Below are 16,463 nucleotides of genomic sequence, written 5' to 3' on the forward strand. Positions count from 1 at the left end.
AATTTTACGGTTTTTTTATAGTTAAAATCGCTTTTCCTTCAAGAATATTTTGTTGAAAATTCACGGATAACTTTAAATAAATGTCAGTTACATGTGCAATTTCTAATAATTATAAAGTAACAGAAGTTAAGAAATATATATACATATAAATATAGTGTTGAATAATCAGAATTTATATAACTATAGTTTTCTTATAAAAAATGTCAAATCTATTACTGACAATGAGACACCTTTAAAATATCATATTCGAGACCATGATCAGAAGAATTTTGGAAGTTCATTTACCATAGAGTTACCACAAACTGTGAAGATGTTGACACCAACAATTAGTAAATATATGTCATTTTTATACAATAAAGTTCTAAATCTTCGAATTTTTCTCGAATATTTAACTTTAGTTTGTTAACATCGGAGCGAGTTGCTCTTCACTTGACATACGCCTAATTTCTAAGGTCAGAAGCACATGAAATGCATAACAAAGCATAAGCATAACATAAGACAGCTGGACCAATGAGAATCTTACGTAAATCAATATAGCGACATTATGCTGACTGCATTAATCCAGATATGTTGAGGATGTAAAGACACAATATATATTTGCTTGAAATAATGAATTAAGTAACGATTTTTAATTCGTTCGGCGATCGATGATCTTATCAGTACCAATCTTAGAGGAATCTACGCCTCAGTTTTGGGTAGAATGCACGTCTTCAATCGAGAGAGAGAGAGAGAGAGAGAGAGAGAGAGAGAGAGAGAGAGAGAGAGAGAGAGAAAGGAAAGTAAAATTAATTTCTAAAGTTTCTTCCTTAATTCTCTCTTATTTTAATTTCCGTTCTAAGATTTAAGAGAGTAATATGTCTATATTTGTAATATTTATGTATATGTACATATATGTATAATATAATTACGTATATGCATGCGTATGTTCGATTTATCGGTTAATTGTACACCGTGTGTACCGTGCACGGACTTTTGAAAAATATTTTGAGCTATCCGTGCAAATTTCTTTCCCCTTCTTTTCAATCCGATCTCTTTTTTTTTTGTTCTTTTCCTTGATATATTTTCCATCGATCCTTTTTTAGTGCGTGCGCGACCAAGCGCGAGATTCCGATTGCGAGGAAAGGCCTCAAAAAGGTCGTTGCGGTTGGTCCCCTCTTCGAGTTCTCTCGACAATGTGCGTCGCCGGAAACGAGAAAAGCGAAAGGAGACGAGAGAAATTCATTGCTCGATTTAAAAAAATTATCGCCTTGAAACTTGTTGAGTGTAGTAACGTAATTAAATTGCAGTATAATGATGCAGAATAATTATGTAATATAGTGTTATTAAATAACAAAATAAAATTTGTGTTGTGCAAGTGCAATCAATATTATTAACTTGTGCTATTGATATAAAAATGATTCCATCTGTGGATCGCGTTTGTAATAATATAAATATTGTATTTCTATCTTATTACATTACTTAGCGTTTACCAATTTTTGACATTGAAATCTTCGAAAATTCAATTTATAGATACATTCAATGTTTAAATTTTTAAAATTCTTCTTGAAGATTTTTTACATTAAAAGTTCACAACATAAGTTTAATAACCTATACGTCAGATATTTTTATGAAATCGCGAATTTTAACGAATCATGCAGTGTTGAAATGGCAATCGACACTGGAGATTTCAATGCCTGTATAAACATGAACTCGAAATAATTTAAATTGCGCAAATATATTGAATCTCAAGTCTAGAGTAGATTTGTTTTTTAATTCTTATTTTAGCGTCAGTAATATGAGTATAATATTATAACCGTGTAACGCGAAATAATGCTGAGATTATCACGGTTCGTTTTACAATGGTATGAAAATTAGGACGAGAGCCACTCGGCGCGAATTACGGTTACGATCCAATAAATTCGCTAAACGGCGCAAAAGATCGTAAAGTCGAGAAATGAAAGGATCCGTCTGTGGCAATTGGCGAAGAAGGCACGTGTTAATGCACGCTCTCTAGAAACGTAGAAAAAAAAACGCGTTGTGTTCCAATTACGTGCCGATATATATCGGTGTAGAGCGGGGCCATTTTAACGCCGCCGTAAGATCAGCCGTATATATTCCGTGACGACACACACACGTTTCTCCGTAAATCAATCACGCTCCAATTCCTCCAAGCGGAGTGATCTCCTCTCCCAGCAGTCTCAGCGCGTTAAACGCATCCCTCCGACCTCCCTCCTCCGTTCGGAGGAGAGCTCCTCTCTCCTTGCCCTTTGGAGAACGTGGAGAACGTGGTGAACGCGTGCTGCAATCTGGTGACTTCAATACAAAGCGTTTGAATTGTTTGAATCTTGGACGAACGCTGTTTACCGTCGATAGAAATTTTCTATAAAAATAATTTCTCTTCTATTTTCTATCTAATGTTTTCATTGATGATTACTTAAATTCAGTTTTCTATTAAAATCGGCTGTTCAGATTTAGAAATCTTTTTCTTTATTTACATATGCGTTCACCTGTGAATAACTGAATTCGCGGGAAATTGGGGATGGAAAATGGAGTTAAAATGTAAAAAGTGTGCGCGCGCGAGAGAGAGATAGAAGTTTAGTTTATATTTATTTACAAATTCGAAAACTTCCGCTTTCTTCGTACAATGATACATTAAGAAAGTGAATGCAAAATTTGCAGAGTAGAATACTAAACATCATTAATGACATTACTCTACTTGCTTACTCATTTCATCCTTCCATTATATTATCTCGAGGAATCGAGAATTTTCAAATTTGCTTACTAGTATTCTTTAGCTATTGCTTGAAGTTTTAATTAAATATTATCGCACAGAGAGTAGAAATAAGAGATAATTGACACGGTAAGTGATTTAATAAGCGTGTTTCTTTACGTTCGATGTCCTTAGTGCAAAGCAGGAGGTGTACCGGAAGGCTCGCTGAAATAGAAAAAAATAAACATGTCAGTTCAAATCACTTCAGTGTTAATGCTTGTATTATTAATATCTATAATATGATCAACTTTTGTTTGAATATATTCAAATAATATGCATTCATGAAATAAATGCTTTCGAGAATGCATTAGAAAAACAGCCTTACCATATTGCAATGTTGAAAGGCAAACAAGAGTCCGATAGTTTATCGTACGAGAGTCCCGGTGAACATTCTATCACTTCAGGTTGGCTGTGCCTACAAACTACCACCTTAGTGCAAAAGTCATTGAGTTTGTATACGTCGCCATCACGGCACGGGGTCGTCTTTAATTCGGATGGTATAGTTTGGAGCAGGGTCGTCCACTGATTCGGCAAACTTGAAGTTTCCACCGCGTCATGCGCGGGCTGATTATCTAATGCTGGACTGTCGGTTGATTCTTCTTGTGTCTCCTTGTCGATCTCCAGTTGGTTCGCTAGGTTTCGCTGGTGCCAGGGATCGGACTTGCCCTTGTTCCAGGGATTCCCGTACGAAGGAGGCGGTGATGGATAAGGCTGCGGCTGATAGCCCGGTGGTTTAGGGGGATATGTTGACGGTTGTGGCGCATAAGTCGGAGGTTGCGGAGTGTAAGTCGGTGGTTGAGGCTGGTGAGTCGATGGTTGAGGCTGGTAAGTCGGCGGTTGAGGCTGATAGGTCGGTGGTTGAGGCTGATAAGTCGGCGGTTGAGGCTGATAGGTCGGTGGTTGAGGCTGGTAAGTCGGCGGTTGAGGCTGATAAGTCGGTGGTTGAGGCTGATAGGTCGGTGGCTGAGGTGGATAAGTCGACGGTTTAGGGGGAGCAGTGGGCGGCTTGGTTATAGGGGCATAGGTGGAAGATTGCTGCGGAGAAGAAGGTTGCGGAGAAGATTGAGTCGGCGGAGATTGTGTAGGCTTCAATGGTTTCGGCGTGGCCGTGCCTTTGCAGTCCACGTTATATTGATAGTCGCAGACATTCAGTACCTGGAAGATATAATCCTAATTGAAACTTATGTAATTACTACATATATGTGTAATACTAATTTTAGTAATTTTTTTGTAGTAAAATTAAAAATCGATGAAAATTGATAATGGCTCAATATAATCCTCTGTTTATAAAAATTCATATAAAATATATTTTACGTAAATTAAAATTCATAAATGATAGAGTAAACAAGAAGGTAGAAAGCGAGATTTCGCAAAATTTATTTTAAGCAGCATCGAGCATATTGCTGCGCCACTCCGCGACTTAAAAAATAGATGAACGTTTTTGCGTTGCGTATTTCAGAATGAATCCTTACGTCACTGTAGACCAGACCGAGAGGACAGTAGAATTTTACGGGCTTGCCCGCGGCACATACGTAGAATTCCGAACAGTTGCTCGCGCTTCTGTAACGTCCGTTCGGATCCGGGCATAGCTTCGATCCCGCCGGCAATGGTGGTTCTGTCAAGTAACATAATTATTTTTTCTTCTATTCTCTTTACTCATATTTTTCAGAGTCGATAATAATTCGATTTTAGCGGTTTTTATCAATAATTAAAAAAAAAGATAAATATTTTTAGTCTTAATGATCTCTTTAGATTCTTAAAATAATAATTTTAATGATTTTTATCAATAATTTAAAAAAAGAAAAATATTTTGATTCTTAAAGATCTCTTTAGATTCTTAAAAATTTAAAAAGATCATTAAGAATTAAAATATTTCTCTTTTTTTTAAAGAATCTAAAGAGATCATTAAAAATCAAAATATTTCTCTCTTTTTTAAAATTATACAAATCACTAAAATTATTATCACTACAGGAGAACATTGATATTATTTTTCCGTTGCTTCTTATCGGCTCTTTCAAACCAATCGTACTTTAAGTCTTGCCGATCAAAATCGCGATTAGGAAATAATCGAATTAGTCATCGCGATTACCATCGCAAACTGTGAGCGGGCAATTCGCGCCGCGTGATTATCGATCACACTCACTCGCCGTAGCGGGCTGTCGTTCACCGCAGTTGACGTTGTACGCGAAGTCGCAGTAACCGGCGACGTCGTTGAAGAGTAGCCCGGCCGGGCAGGTCTGCTCGATCACCACGTCGTCCCAGCAATTTAGATAGTCGGCGCAGCTCTTCGGGCTCGAGTACTGGCCCCTCGGCCCCAGGCAGCCCGGCGGGGGTTTATACGGCGGCGGTGCCGGTTGCTCAGGTGGTGAAATGGGATTCGGAAGCTCGTTTGTGTCGCCCGGATTGCTCGGAAGTCCCGGATACTGTCTGGCGCTGTTAAGAACGATTCTGTTTCCCGACGTGTCGTTTTTCCAGATTCCCGCACGAACATTCAGCCTGTGGCTGTCAAAGTTGCTCCACAGTGTGGAGTCCAGTTCTGAAATTCAATGTTGGTTGTTCTGATCCGCGAGATACTGATCTGCTGTCATCGAAGATAACGATGGTTTAATGTTGTATCAGCTCGCGTACATTAAGAATTGATAATTAATAATAAAGAGTTAATAATAGCAACAGTTTTATTTAGGATTAAAAATAATAGAAGAAATGAAAGTAATTAACTTATCTGTTATTTTACGAATTGACTTGTAAAAGCAATACTGATTATAAATTTTGCAGAACTGTGTGTGAAAAAACGGATTATATCTATAATTATTGTAACTGATGACAGCTAAAAGACATAACTGATATATAATTTATTTTTTACGCAAATATATTTTTTGCGCAATCTATAAAAATTAAAATGTTTTCTAATTAAATATTCCATTGAAATATAGAAAATATAATATAACACATCAAATAGAATATAACAATTTAAAAAATATTACATACTTAAAAAATTAGAGCGTTTTTTAAATTTATACGTTTGGTGCATTTTTGTCGTCTAAGTCAATTTACATGTATATGTGTATTATCTAAGTTTATTGCTATAATTTTTTTTGCAATTGTTACTAGTCGTTTACAGAAATTTCTCGCAAAACTCTAGAGTCGCAACCCTGCAGCCGTTGATACTGACCTTCGGGTTGTCCAGCGAAGGCGAGCTGTCTATCGACGAGCGACTTCGTCGTTGTAAATCTGTCTCTCCTTCTAGCCGCATCACCGAGTCCCAGGGCAAGGACCACAAGAACCGATATCACGTACACTCTCATCTTTTCCCCCGTTGAACTTCTAATTTTTCTTCCCTTTGTCTCTCTCTTTCTCTCTCTCTTCTTCACCGACGACAGTTGTCAGGGGTCAGCGCCCTCCACCAGAGCGAAGATCGCTCTTCTCAAAGGCCGAGATAATTCTTTTTCGCGGGCGAAAAACTGAACTGGTTGACAATCGACACCCGACAATCCCCGAGGTGGCGCGAATCCAGACGCACGGTGTCCTGATGCTGGATGGGCTGGACCTGATCGCTTCCAGGGCCTTACATAGGGCGGCCCCCACCGCCGGCTCCTCCGTAGGGTCCGCAGGACCTCAATTACGCGGCGGTGCGGCCGCGTAGGACCCTCTTCTTGTTGCGCAGGAAGTGCTCGCGACCGTTGCGTTTCGCACCGATTCGTTCGTCCTCCACCTCTTCTTTTTCTCCGAGAATCTCCCTCCTCCACTTCTTACCCGTGGTTCCGAGGACTCCCCATTGGACGAGATTTAGGATGCACCCGAAGGATGCGTGCACGCTCATGGTGATCATTCGTTCTGTCCGAGCTGTTCGTCTCTTCTTACCTTTTCTTTTCCTTTTTGGCCGATTTTCAAGGGGTTGCGGCGTCGGATATTGTATATATACCGGACGAATTTAGGACTTTAACCCTTTCGTGTCGTGTATGTTAAATTCATTAAAACGTGCGTTCCAAAGACTCTCGACCGAGGTTTTAAAACTTTCATCCTGAATATATCGTCCCGGTAGATTCAACGAAATTAAGAACAGTTTAGTGGCTGCCTTGTTGATAGCTGTTTTTTCTTAATTTACCGATTCTTAAAAAGAAAAAACAGGAACACATTGAGCGAAATTAAGTTTCTTGCCGGCAATTTTAGGGTTACCTTATTATTGGCTTTAATTATTGATGGCAGATTAATCTGGTCTACTAACAAAATCGAAAGCTTTAAGCGCAAGTTCGAGTTGCGCGCGTTTCTGATCGATTCTGCTTCCTAGAATTTTGCTACATAACGATGCGTTAATAAGCGCATCGTCAGGAAGATTTATCGCGCATGATTCAGCAAATATTTTTTTAGAACTTACTTTTTTTGTAAAATGGATCATCTTATTTAAAATATTGTATTTCCATTCTTTTTTTTTAACATAAATGTTCCTTGTAAATAAAAGAGTTATTTATAAGAAGCCAAAAAGATATGTTCTAAATAATCGAATAAAGGATTTCATAAGAATTACTTCTCGAATAGCGTATCAATTTCCGCGAGAGTCGAGAAACGTTCACGAATTTGCGTGACGACATCGGCGATTTTGCCATTTATGGGGCTTCCTGTTTGACCAAGACGGTGTCCCGCGGCTTCAGGAAGATGAGGAAAAAATTCCACACCTGCGGGAAAGAGAGACGGAGGGAGGGGAAAGGACCTCGGGCATCGGTATGCAAAGGTGGACGCACTCTCGAGAGGACTCGTTACGCATTTCGTTACCCGAAAGTGTTTCGCGAGTGGGTCCTGCGTTGGAGGCTGCGAGAGCGCGGACCGGGCCGTACGTAGGAGGCCTATCATCGTCCGCCGAGCGGGGGAAGGGGAGGAGAAGGCTCATCGTCCTTTTTATTATCGTTCGGATAAGAGATTCGGCGATCCCGGGCAATAAGGAAGAATCCGGTCGGCGCGAACGATACGGCCGAAAAAGAGGAGGAAGAGGACGATTCCGCATCGACGTAATCCTGGAATTCGTCGGGTTTTCGATTCCCCCCCTCCCTACGGTCCTTGAATCTCGCGTCGTAATCTTGAGTCACTCGCGATGACCTCGCCGTTGCGTTTTTTCAACGTGTCCTCTCCGTCGGGTGACGTGATATGTCGTCGGCGAGATCTGCGATATTTAAGGACACGCGTAATCGGGCGTATCTTTTTTTGCATGCAAAACGTCGGGATTTTTTTGAAGACGGGGAGGGAAAAGAGAAACTTTAATCTGACTTGATGGAATCTTAATCATCTTACGAATATTGTGATTAGAATAATGTTGTTTAGGCAGACAGTTATAAATACAATTTATCTTATATATACCTTATAACAGAATAATAGCTTAATTTAATTCAGTTTTTAATTCACATTTTAAAAAATTTTAATTTTTTACCAATATAATTATTTACAAAATACTGTTTGATTATATTTTATAATTTCTTACGTTTAAAGATTAGGGAAAGTTATATTTTTAAAAAATTTATATTATATACTCTTTTCCATGTTTTGTCTATTCGACAACAAAAAAGTTTCTATCTCTTTTATTTTTTACCTTACAGCACATTTTTAACTTTGTATTTGAATCAATATACAATAACTTGTGAGAAAATATTTAAACTAGTAAAAACTTAAATGTTTTTAACTTATTATGCGTACAATGCAGCCATTTGTAAATGTAATACAATAGGATTTATAAAATAGATGGAACATTAATAAGATTAGGATTTCTCGCACAATAGCCGCTCGCAAATAAAGACGTGGTGACCTTCCGATCAAGGTATCGCGGGAGTGACATCCAAGATAATCCTCCCCGTCTAATCTTAGCAGTTGACATTTATATCGAGCGTTCGACAAAGCCGTCGTTTCTTCGCCGTCATCGTCGTCGTCGTCATCCGTGTCCGGTCGAGTCCTTGTCGTTGTTTTAACTCGAGCGGCGCGGCGGCTCGCTTAGACCTTAGACCGCAGGCCGAGAAGCTGCAGGGGGATCTAGGATGGAATGCCGACAGGAGAGAGAAACGAGACGGGAATCCCGCTTGCTGGACCGCGAGATCGGCTCAGGGAGAATGGAAGGAGCTAACCCTTAGATGCATAGAAAGTGCGACGAATGAGAGACGAGTCATAAACTGCATAAACGAAACGAGTTATAAATTCTAGAAACGTGCTCTCGCATCTCTACTGTTTAGTTATGATCTCTAGTGAAACTATAGTTTTGCTGATTAGAAAAAAATTAGAATATACATATATTTTTTTAATAATTTTGATATTTAAATTAAATGTCCCTATACTTTGCGATTTAATTATTACATGATCTTTAGTTATACAACAGCATAATTTTATCGATATTATTTCTTTCCTTAATAATGCCATAAATATTGCTGTTGAATATTAAAGACGTTTGAGTTCGATAAACCTGTAAATTATTTTCGCTCTTGTCGTATGTTATCGATGGTGCAACAATGTTTTTTGTACGCGATGCTGAATCGAATACTAAATCGTATAATAAATTCAAAGTGGCTTACACGGCATGCCACTTAGGTCCAAATACGAGGGCGATATCTTTGCCGAGAGCACGCCAATATCTTGTCGAGGCTACCTATACCTTTGCGTGAATCTTTTTAAGTAGCAATAATAAAAGTACAACAAATTTTTTTTTTAGATTTCTGTTTGTTTAATTAAATTAATTTTTCATTTTAGAGATTTTCATTTTTTAATTGCAAACATTTCAAATATTTATCTATCTAATTGAAAGAATTTTATTATGAAACAAACAGGAAACAAGAATTTAATACTTTGATTTAATACTTTACTCCATATTTACTACATATCTATATTATATAAAGCTTATTTAACAGAAAAATATAAATTAATGTTTGCAGAAGACTATCAGATATTTGGCGTTACCAACGAGACAAAGTTGCGAGGTGTATCGGTCTTCTCGAGGCAGCAAGTTTTCCATGCGTTCGGCGCAGTAGGGAGCGAATAAATTTAAACCTTCTAGAAGCAAAATAATTTTATGGCCGCGTAGAAGCAAATCTGGCGAACGCGCTAGCCTGGAGAACGCTGGGAATATTATTCCCTGTACCTGTCGTCCGTAATAGATGGGTTTTGATGCTTTCACCTAACAATTTTAATTTATTAATACAAGTATAGGATACATGCGGTACATTTTAATTAATACAATATCAAGACTACTGCAATACGTATTAACGTCAATTTTTTCGGCCGCACATTGTTTCTCTTAGCGAAGGACATTTCATTTCTGACTCGTCCGAAGGAATGCTTCGCTTTTAACAAATCCAAGGTGTACGTTCCACGAACTTTTCGACGCCCGTCAGGCGTTTCCACGAAAGCAGCAAAAGGAAGGGATTCTCTTTCCTGAATCTTGCTTAAGTCTTCGAATTAAAGCTTTGTCCCGCGCGCTCGCTGCGCGCGTTCCGTTTGCGCAATGGAACTCGAAAAACAGGTTTGGGAAACGTCGTGTATTAAGGCACAGGAACCATCCGAGGCGAACGTTAAAAATGCAGGCGCCGCGCGTTGATACCGTAATGCTCATTCGAATTCATTTCGGGCGTATCGGCACGTCGCGTCGCGTCGCGCCGCGCGGCGCAGGTCACGAAGTGCACGCGCGCGCGCTGCTTTGAAGAACGCGTACGTCTGACGTAGGTGGTCCGTTTGTTACTCTTTACGTGTTTCACATAATTTAGCGCTGAATGATAGAGCGAGGCCCGGAGGGTTATAAGCACTTAGCGCAATCGCCCCGGGCGCGATAACTTCTTCCAACGGTGTTATTACTATCGAAGCGTAAGACGCGCGTTGCCGGGCGCAACACCGATTACCCCCAATTACATTCGCATTACTTTTATGGACCTCTCGACAGTAATAATGAAGGGCAAAAGATCCCTCGCGTAATTATCATTTAATTTCAAATCTTGAATCTTCTTGCTCGAAGCGAATCTTCTTCCCCTTATCTTCCCGAGGACGTTAAAATGAAGTTACACAAATATTATAGATTAACCAAAATCTTTCACTTAAAATACTTTAAGTCAACGTGTTGGTGTCTTATCGTATCTGTGGACGCTGTAATATAATTCAAACTTTTTTCTATACAATTCATGTAGAGATAATTGAAGAATGCGTTATGAAAGTCATGATATATTTTTATTCTATTTTAATTTTATTATTTTATAAGCAAATTTTATTGGAAAAAATTGTTTGAAATCTTGCAAAAGACAGCAGGCAAAGGGTTGATTTCGTCTGCTATATTTCGGGGTGTCGGGGCATTGTAATGAGAGAAAAACAGATGTAAAAGCTGGAAAGATCGTTCATTCTTTCACTTGTTCACATTCAGTTTTTTTTGTTGAATAATGTCGGTCTACAATGACGTCAAAATTCGTTCGGGGCCTAAAGCGGAGGGTCGAGTTTGCATAAATAACACGCGCGGGCAAAAACGAGCGGCAGATTGCAGAATCGATAAACATCGCCTGTGGGTGGATGTAAGAGATAAATTCGCGATTCACGTTATTTTTATACGAAACCCGTATAGAGTCACTCAAAATTACTATGTTTCACAATATAGCCAACTTATTAGTTAAAGAGGCCAAGTTTTTACATATTTTTATATGTAATTTAATATTAAAAATTAAGCATGATAAATATATATTAAATATAAAATACAATTAAAAATTATGAATTATAAATACATATATGAAAATTAATTTAAATAATTTATTAAATTATTTGTATTTTAATTATGTATACACGAGATACAAATAAATTTGTTTTTATTTTTAAGTCACTTTGTGACTTTTTATCTCTGCAGATGTGCGATTTTTTATCTTCAATTTTTAAGGCTTTGTCTTCAGCTCACGAGTGTCGCTTTTGAGACACCTTGTACAAAACAGCTTTTTATTTCGCATTTAGATATTTGCACCTTGTGAGCCGGCCGGCTTGTTAGAAGAAATGGTCCTTTTAATCGTGACACACGAGTCATCCTTATACGAGTCTAACAATAAGGTAATATACGGCAAAATGGCGGTGTATAGGCCATTGTCAGCGATACTCACGTATATGATACACAACTGAGATTACGCACTATATCACCGTAGAACAAGTAGCTCACTAATGATAAATGCAACGCCTTTCGCCAACTTTATCATCGCTCTTTTTCATTCACAAATGAAAACATTTAATATTTCTGACATGATTAACTATCAGATATTTTCTGAGCGACACTTTTATTCCGAGAGATGAGACAATTCGACAAGCTTATTGAAATGTTCATTTGACGAGGTACAAGAGTACGATAATAAAATTCATAAACTGAAAAAATAATTGTAAACGTATTTAAAGATATAAGACAACATCAATGTATACTTAGAAGCATTTCGAAGAAAAATAGCAAAAAATGAATATTTGCAGTTGATTTTTTTTGTTAATTTAAGAAATTTCTACACATATGTATATATATATATATATATATATTAGAGTTGGGGAAGTTAAATTTTTTTTAACTAACAATAAGTTAAGATAAAATTAACAGTTTTAAAAATTTAGTTTACAATTAAAAAATAAACTGAGTCGACAAGCACACAGTTAATCCATAATAAAATTCATTGAATTAAAAGTTAAATTAATAAAAAAAGTAATTGAAAAATTAAAGGTTAAATTTTTTCATTTCATAATTTTAAGATTTCTAAACAAGGTATATTTGTTATATTTATTTCCATCGAACCGCGGAAAAAGGATCGAGCGACTTCTCCTAACATGATTCAATGCACAGAAGGTCCACGAACAGTGATTTTTTCCCCGTAGCCAGACTATATTTATTATATTATTTATTATATTATAACTTGATGTACATTCTTAAATTTGAGTTTGAAGAAACCTTTTTTTTACCAACGCAGATATATATTTTATCTTGGATTTACGTAAGAAGCATTAAAAGTGCAACTTTAAGAAAGTTAAACTAAAAGTTAATTGTTATACCGATAAAATATAACCAAATTAAGTTAAAAGTATTTAACTAATTCATTTTTTAACTTAACTTTTATCTTTTTAACTAAGCGCTATCCAACCCTGATATACACATAATCTAAATCTTTGAGCTAATTTTAAAATTAAATTGCGACACAGCTGAGAATGCGCGTGATAAATTAGAATTCAGAATGATCAATGTCCCACGAAATTCCCGATATCCGCGGGCGTCCTTTGGCCAAGTGTCCTAATGATATGTGAGTGATTTCGGCGAAGAGGCCGCTGGAGGAAAAAAGCGAGAAGGAGGCGAGAGGGGGAGCGGAACGACGATAAAACAATTAAAAAGGACCCGGAGAACGGCCCAGGCCGCGAGAGGGTTCGTCCGACAAAAAAGGACGATGCAATAAAGAAAATAAAGGGGCAGAAGAACGCGCGGTGGACTCGGACGCGCGTCCAAGGACCAGAGGTCCTTGCTCTCCGGGTCATAGCGGTCCACAGACTCCTCGCACAACACCTTCCTCGTGTCTCTCTTTCTCTCTCTCTCTCTCTCTCGCAGAGGCTCTCAAGCCTGGCCTATTCGGACCCGGCAAGCCTATCAATATCGACGCCGCCATATCGGGTTTACAATAGACGAGGGAGAATTCTTAAATTAGATATGATTATATTGTGGACACGCGATAGAATATGATAATACTTGTATAGAAGACGATTGATGGGGTTAGTAGGTGGATACATATATTGAGATGTTTATCGCACTGAAGCTATATCTGCACCAAAAGCGATGATTGATTACGTTACATGTTTTAATTTATCTTTAGATTCAAGATTATTTGTTAGATCTTTTTATATTTATTTCACGATACTTCCCCTAAATTATATTAATTTAAATAACGCTATTTTTTCAAGAGATTATTTAAATTTTTGCTCTAAATTTTGATGTGGCTTCCGTTAACGTCACCCGGGGACGTTAAACGTACGGAGGGATAAAATAAATAACGTAATTTGCCGGAAAGTAATTTTGTCGTGACATTTCATTTAATTTACATAATCGGTGATATCATACATCAAGTGTCGTACCGGTGAAAGAGTGTTGGCCTCGCCCCTCTACGTGAGGTGTTAGAAAACACGAGACATTTCCTCGTTAATTACTTTCTCGCCGGGACACTTACAATCTCAGTGATTTTACGTGATTGCACGCGCCACGCGGCGCGTTTCGTAATTTCGCATGGTGACAGGTGTTCGCGGTTTTCAACAAGGTTCTGATCCTTGCGACACCGACGTGACATATAGGGTAGGCAGAATCTTAATTCGGAGTTTAAGTGTTAACATGTATACCATCACCAGTAGAATAAAACATTTTTTAGAAAGAACAAAGGTTTTAGAAACTCTTTTTTTGTGTATTTGTGTGAATCTAAACTATTTTTATAAAAATATAATATATAAATTAATTTAAAAGTAATTTAAAACGTATACAAAATCAAACAATATACAATAGTAGAGAAGAGAAACATATTATAAGGTACAAATTATAATTTATATTCTATATGTATATAAAACAATATAATAATATATTCTTTTGTTATGAAAAAATCAATTATAAATTTATTGAGAATGTAAATTTATCTTTGATTGATATTTTCTATTCTGAAAAAATCAATTCTAAATTTAGCGAGGATATAAATTTATCTTTGTTGTCAAAGTTTACATATCTTTGTAAACTTTCGTAGTTTCGTTTTCTTGAAATAATATATAGTATTGGACTAGTGATTTTTTTATATTTGAAGATTATAATGTTACGTGCAAGATTGAAAATATTCTTGAAATGAAAATTTTAAAACAAGGTTTGAAATAAGTTTCTGATTACGTAACTTTGGAAAAGTAGAAATTTGTTGGCATGCCTTGTGCTATTACTGCATCCAGTCAATTACGGCAATGTGTGTAACACGTTAATGCGATTGCATCGCGGAAAGTTGCACTATCGCAGAATTTTGCATGAGGCAGACGAGAGTATTAGAGAGAGTATTAATCTTTAAACTTGTATATGTCATGTACGTTTCGATAATACTTATCTTTGAATATAACATATAAATTAATTCTTACATACATTAAATCCTATTTTATATTAAAAAAATTACTTTAGTGGATGTGCAAGATTATATAAATGTGTATTTTTTTAAATTTCAAAGCTCAAGTGATTACAGATAAAATAAAATTAGTTTTTCTAAATCATACTTTATAATAAAAAATGTAAAAAGAAATATTTTTTGTGAGCGCTTTTACGTGGATTGTATATTACATCTATTAAAATTAAATGATATCTCTATCGAGATGTAACCAGTTTTGCTGTAGTGCAACACGGCTTGCCACTGTCTAGGCGTTCTCTAATTGTAAAATGTATTAAAAAATTCTAATATTAATTTTTGTAAGAATATATTTAAAAGCAATAATATTTACATTAAGACTTTTCCTATATGTTTATATTTTTATCATTAATTTCTATTTTGTATGTTTCTATATATTTTTTTTATAATTTCTAAATATCAATTCATATATTAATCTTGTCTGTAATTTATTCTTTAAATTTATGTTATTAATTAAAATTTTTCACATTTTTTTATAACAAGATTCAAAATAAGAAATTTATAAAGCAATTTTAATTTTCCAAATCGTCTTTGTTATAACTTTATCTTGATCATTTTATTAATCATGTATTTCTTATCATATAATTTTTATAGAACTTTTTAGAATTTACACATCTCTGAGAGTTGCAGTTACAGGACAGAAAACACGAATGTCCGCGTGATCGTGAGTAATTTGATACGTTAACGATCGACCTCCTCTTTTGCAAATCGAGGGTGGGATTGCGCGATAGTTGTGAAACTGGGCGCCCCATTGTTTCATTCTTATGTGTCTCGTTTCCTCTTGTGACCATTCCCACCGAGCATCGTGATAATTTTATCCAACAAACGTTCGTTTTTATACTCTACGTCGTTATCTTCGCTTGCATAAGAGCACTCAGTGAAAATCCTTGAAATGCCAGGCGTCTTGAGCTCTTTTCATCCTTCCGGAAAGCGGCGGTCGTTTAATGCAATATTTTTATATCGTATATATTCTAACTCGGACATCTCCAAGAAACTTTTGTTTGTTGTTTTCTTTATTAATCAGCATTTTTTCTTGTTTTGATAATTGAAAGAGCGTAGAGTGATGTTTCTATTACGATAATTTTCCAATTTCGAAAATTGAAAAATTTCTGCCTTTTGTAATTCGAACAATCGATATGCACTTACAATTAGAGAATTGAACGTCACATAATATCTATTAAAAATATAATTCAAAATTAATTCGGCTAACCTTTGAAACGCAGACAAATACATTAGCATTCTTGGAAAGAATTTTTCTATCTTGTGTACAATGAAATCTTGTTCCCTCGACTCGGCAACTGGATTAAAAAGCGATGCTCTGAACACAAGAAATCTGATCATCCTTGAGACGCTTCGAATTCTTTCTATCGCGAATTTCCGTGGGAATTGGAATGTCGCTGCAGTAAGCGATCAGGATTCCTTGGTCGGGATCGGCGTAGGGATTCGTAGAAATTCCCGGTGGATCACGAGGAAACGAGTGAAAGGTGGTGAGAAAGGAGCCATCAATTCATTATCTTTCTATATTCTTTGGTATATCGAGACTGTTGTATACGTACTCGTACATAATACTACAC

At 36.6% G+C, this 16,463-nt stretch overlaps 1 protein-coding gene across 1 annotated transcript; it reads right to left on the reverse strand.

Moving 5' to 3' along the window:
• Window positions 1-2,566: 2,566 nt before the first annotated feature.
• On the reverse strand, window positions 2,567-6,287 carry LOC105454570 (pollen-specific leucine-rich repeat extensin-like protein 2). Its single transcript, XM_011697246.1, has 5 exons — window positions 5,922-6,287; window positions 4,893-5,285; window positions 4,222-4,364; window positions 3,075-3,904; window positions 2,567-2,914 (listed from the first exon to the last, which is right to left on the reverse strand). Exons 1-5 carry the CDS (start codon window positions 6,052-6,054, stop codon window positions 2,881-2,883), a joined length of 1,533 nt encoding a protein of 510 aa, XP_011695548.1. The 5' UTR covers window positions 6,055-6,287; the 3' UTR covers window positions 2,567-2,880.
• Window positions 6,288-16,463: the final 10,176 nt, after the last annotated feature.

The sequence above is a fragment of the Wasmannia auropunctata genome, unplaced genomic scaffold, assembly GCF_000956235.1.
Source record: "Wasmannia auropunctata unplaced genomic scaffold, wasmannia.A_1.0 LD335981.1, whole genome shotgun sequence".
Lineage (NCBI taxonomy): Eukaryota > Metazoa > Arthropoda > Insecta > Hymenoptera > Formicidae > Wasmannia > Wasmannia auropunctata.

What these genes read in the sequence shown, in the direction of transcription:
- LOC105454570 (XM_011697246.1), bottom strand. Translation starts at nt 6,054, where the DNA reads ATGAGAGTGTACGTGATATCGGTTCTTGTGGTCCTTGCCCTGGGACTC. An exon ending in ACGACAGCCCGCTACGGCGA is followed by an intron (nt 4,365 to 4,892) that starts GTGAGTGTGATC and finishes GTTACTTGACAG; the next exon opens with AACCACCATTGCCGGCGGGA. An exon ending in CCTTTCAACATTGCAATATG is followed by an intron (nt 2,915 to 3,074) that starts GTAAGGCTGTTT and finishes TTTCTATTTCAG; the next exon opens with CGAGCCTTCCGGTACACCTC.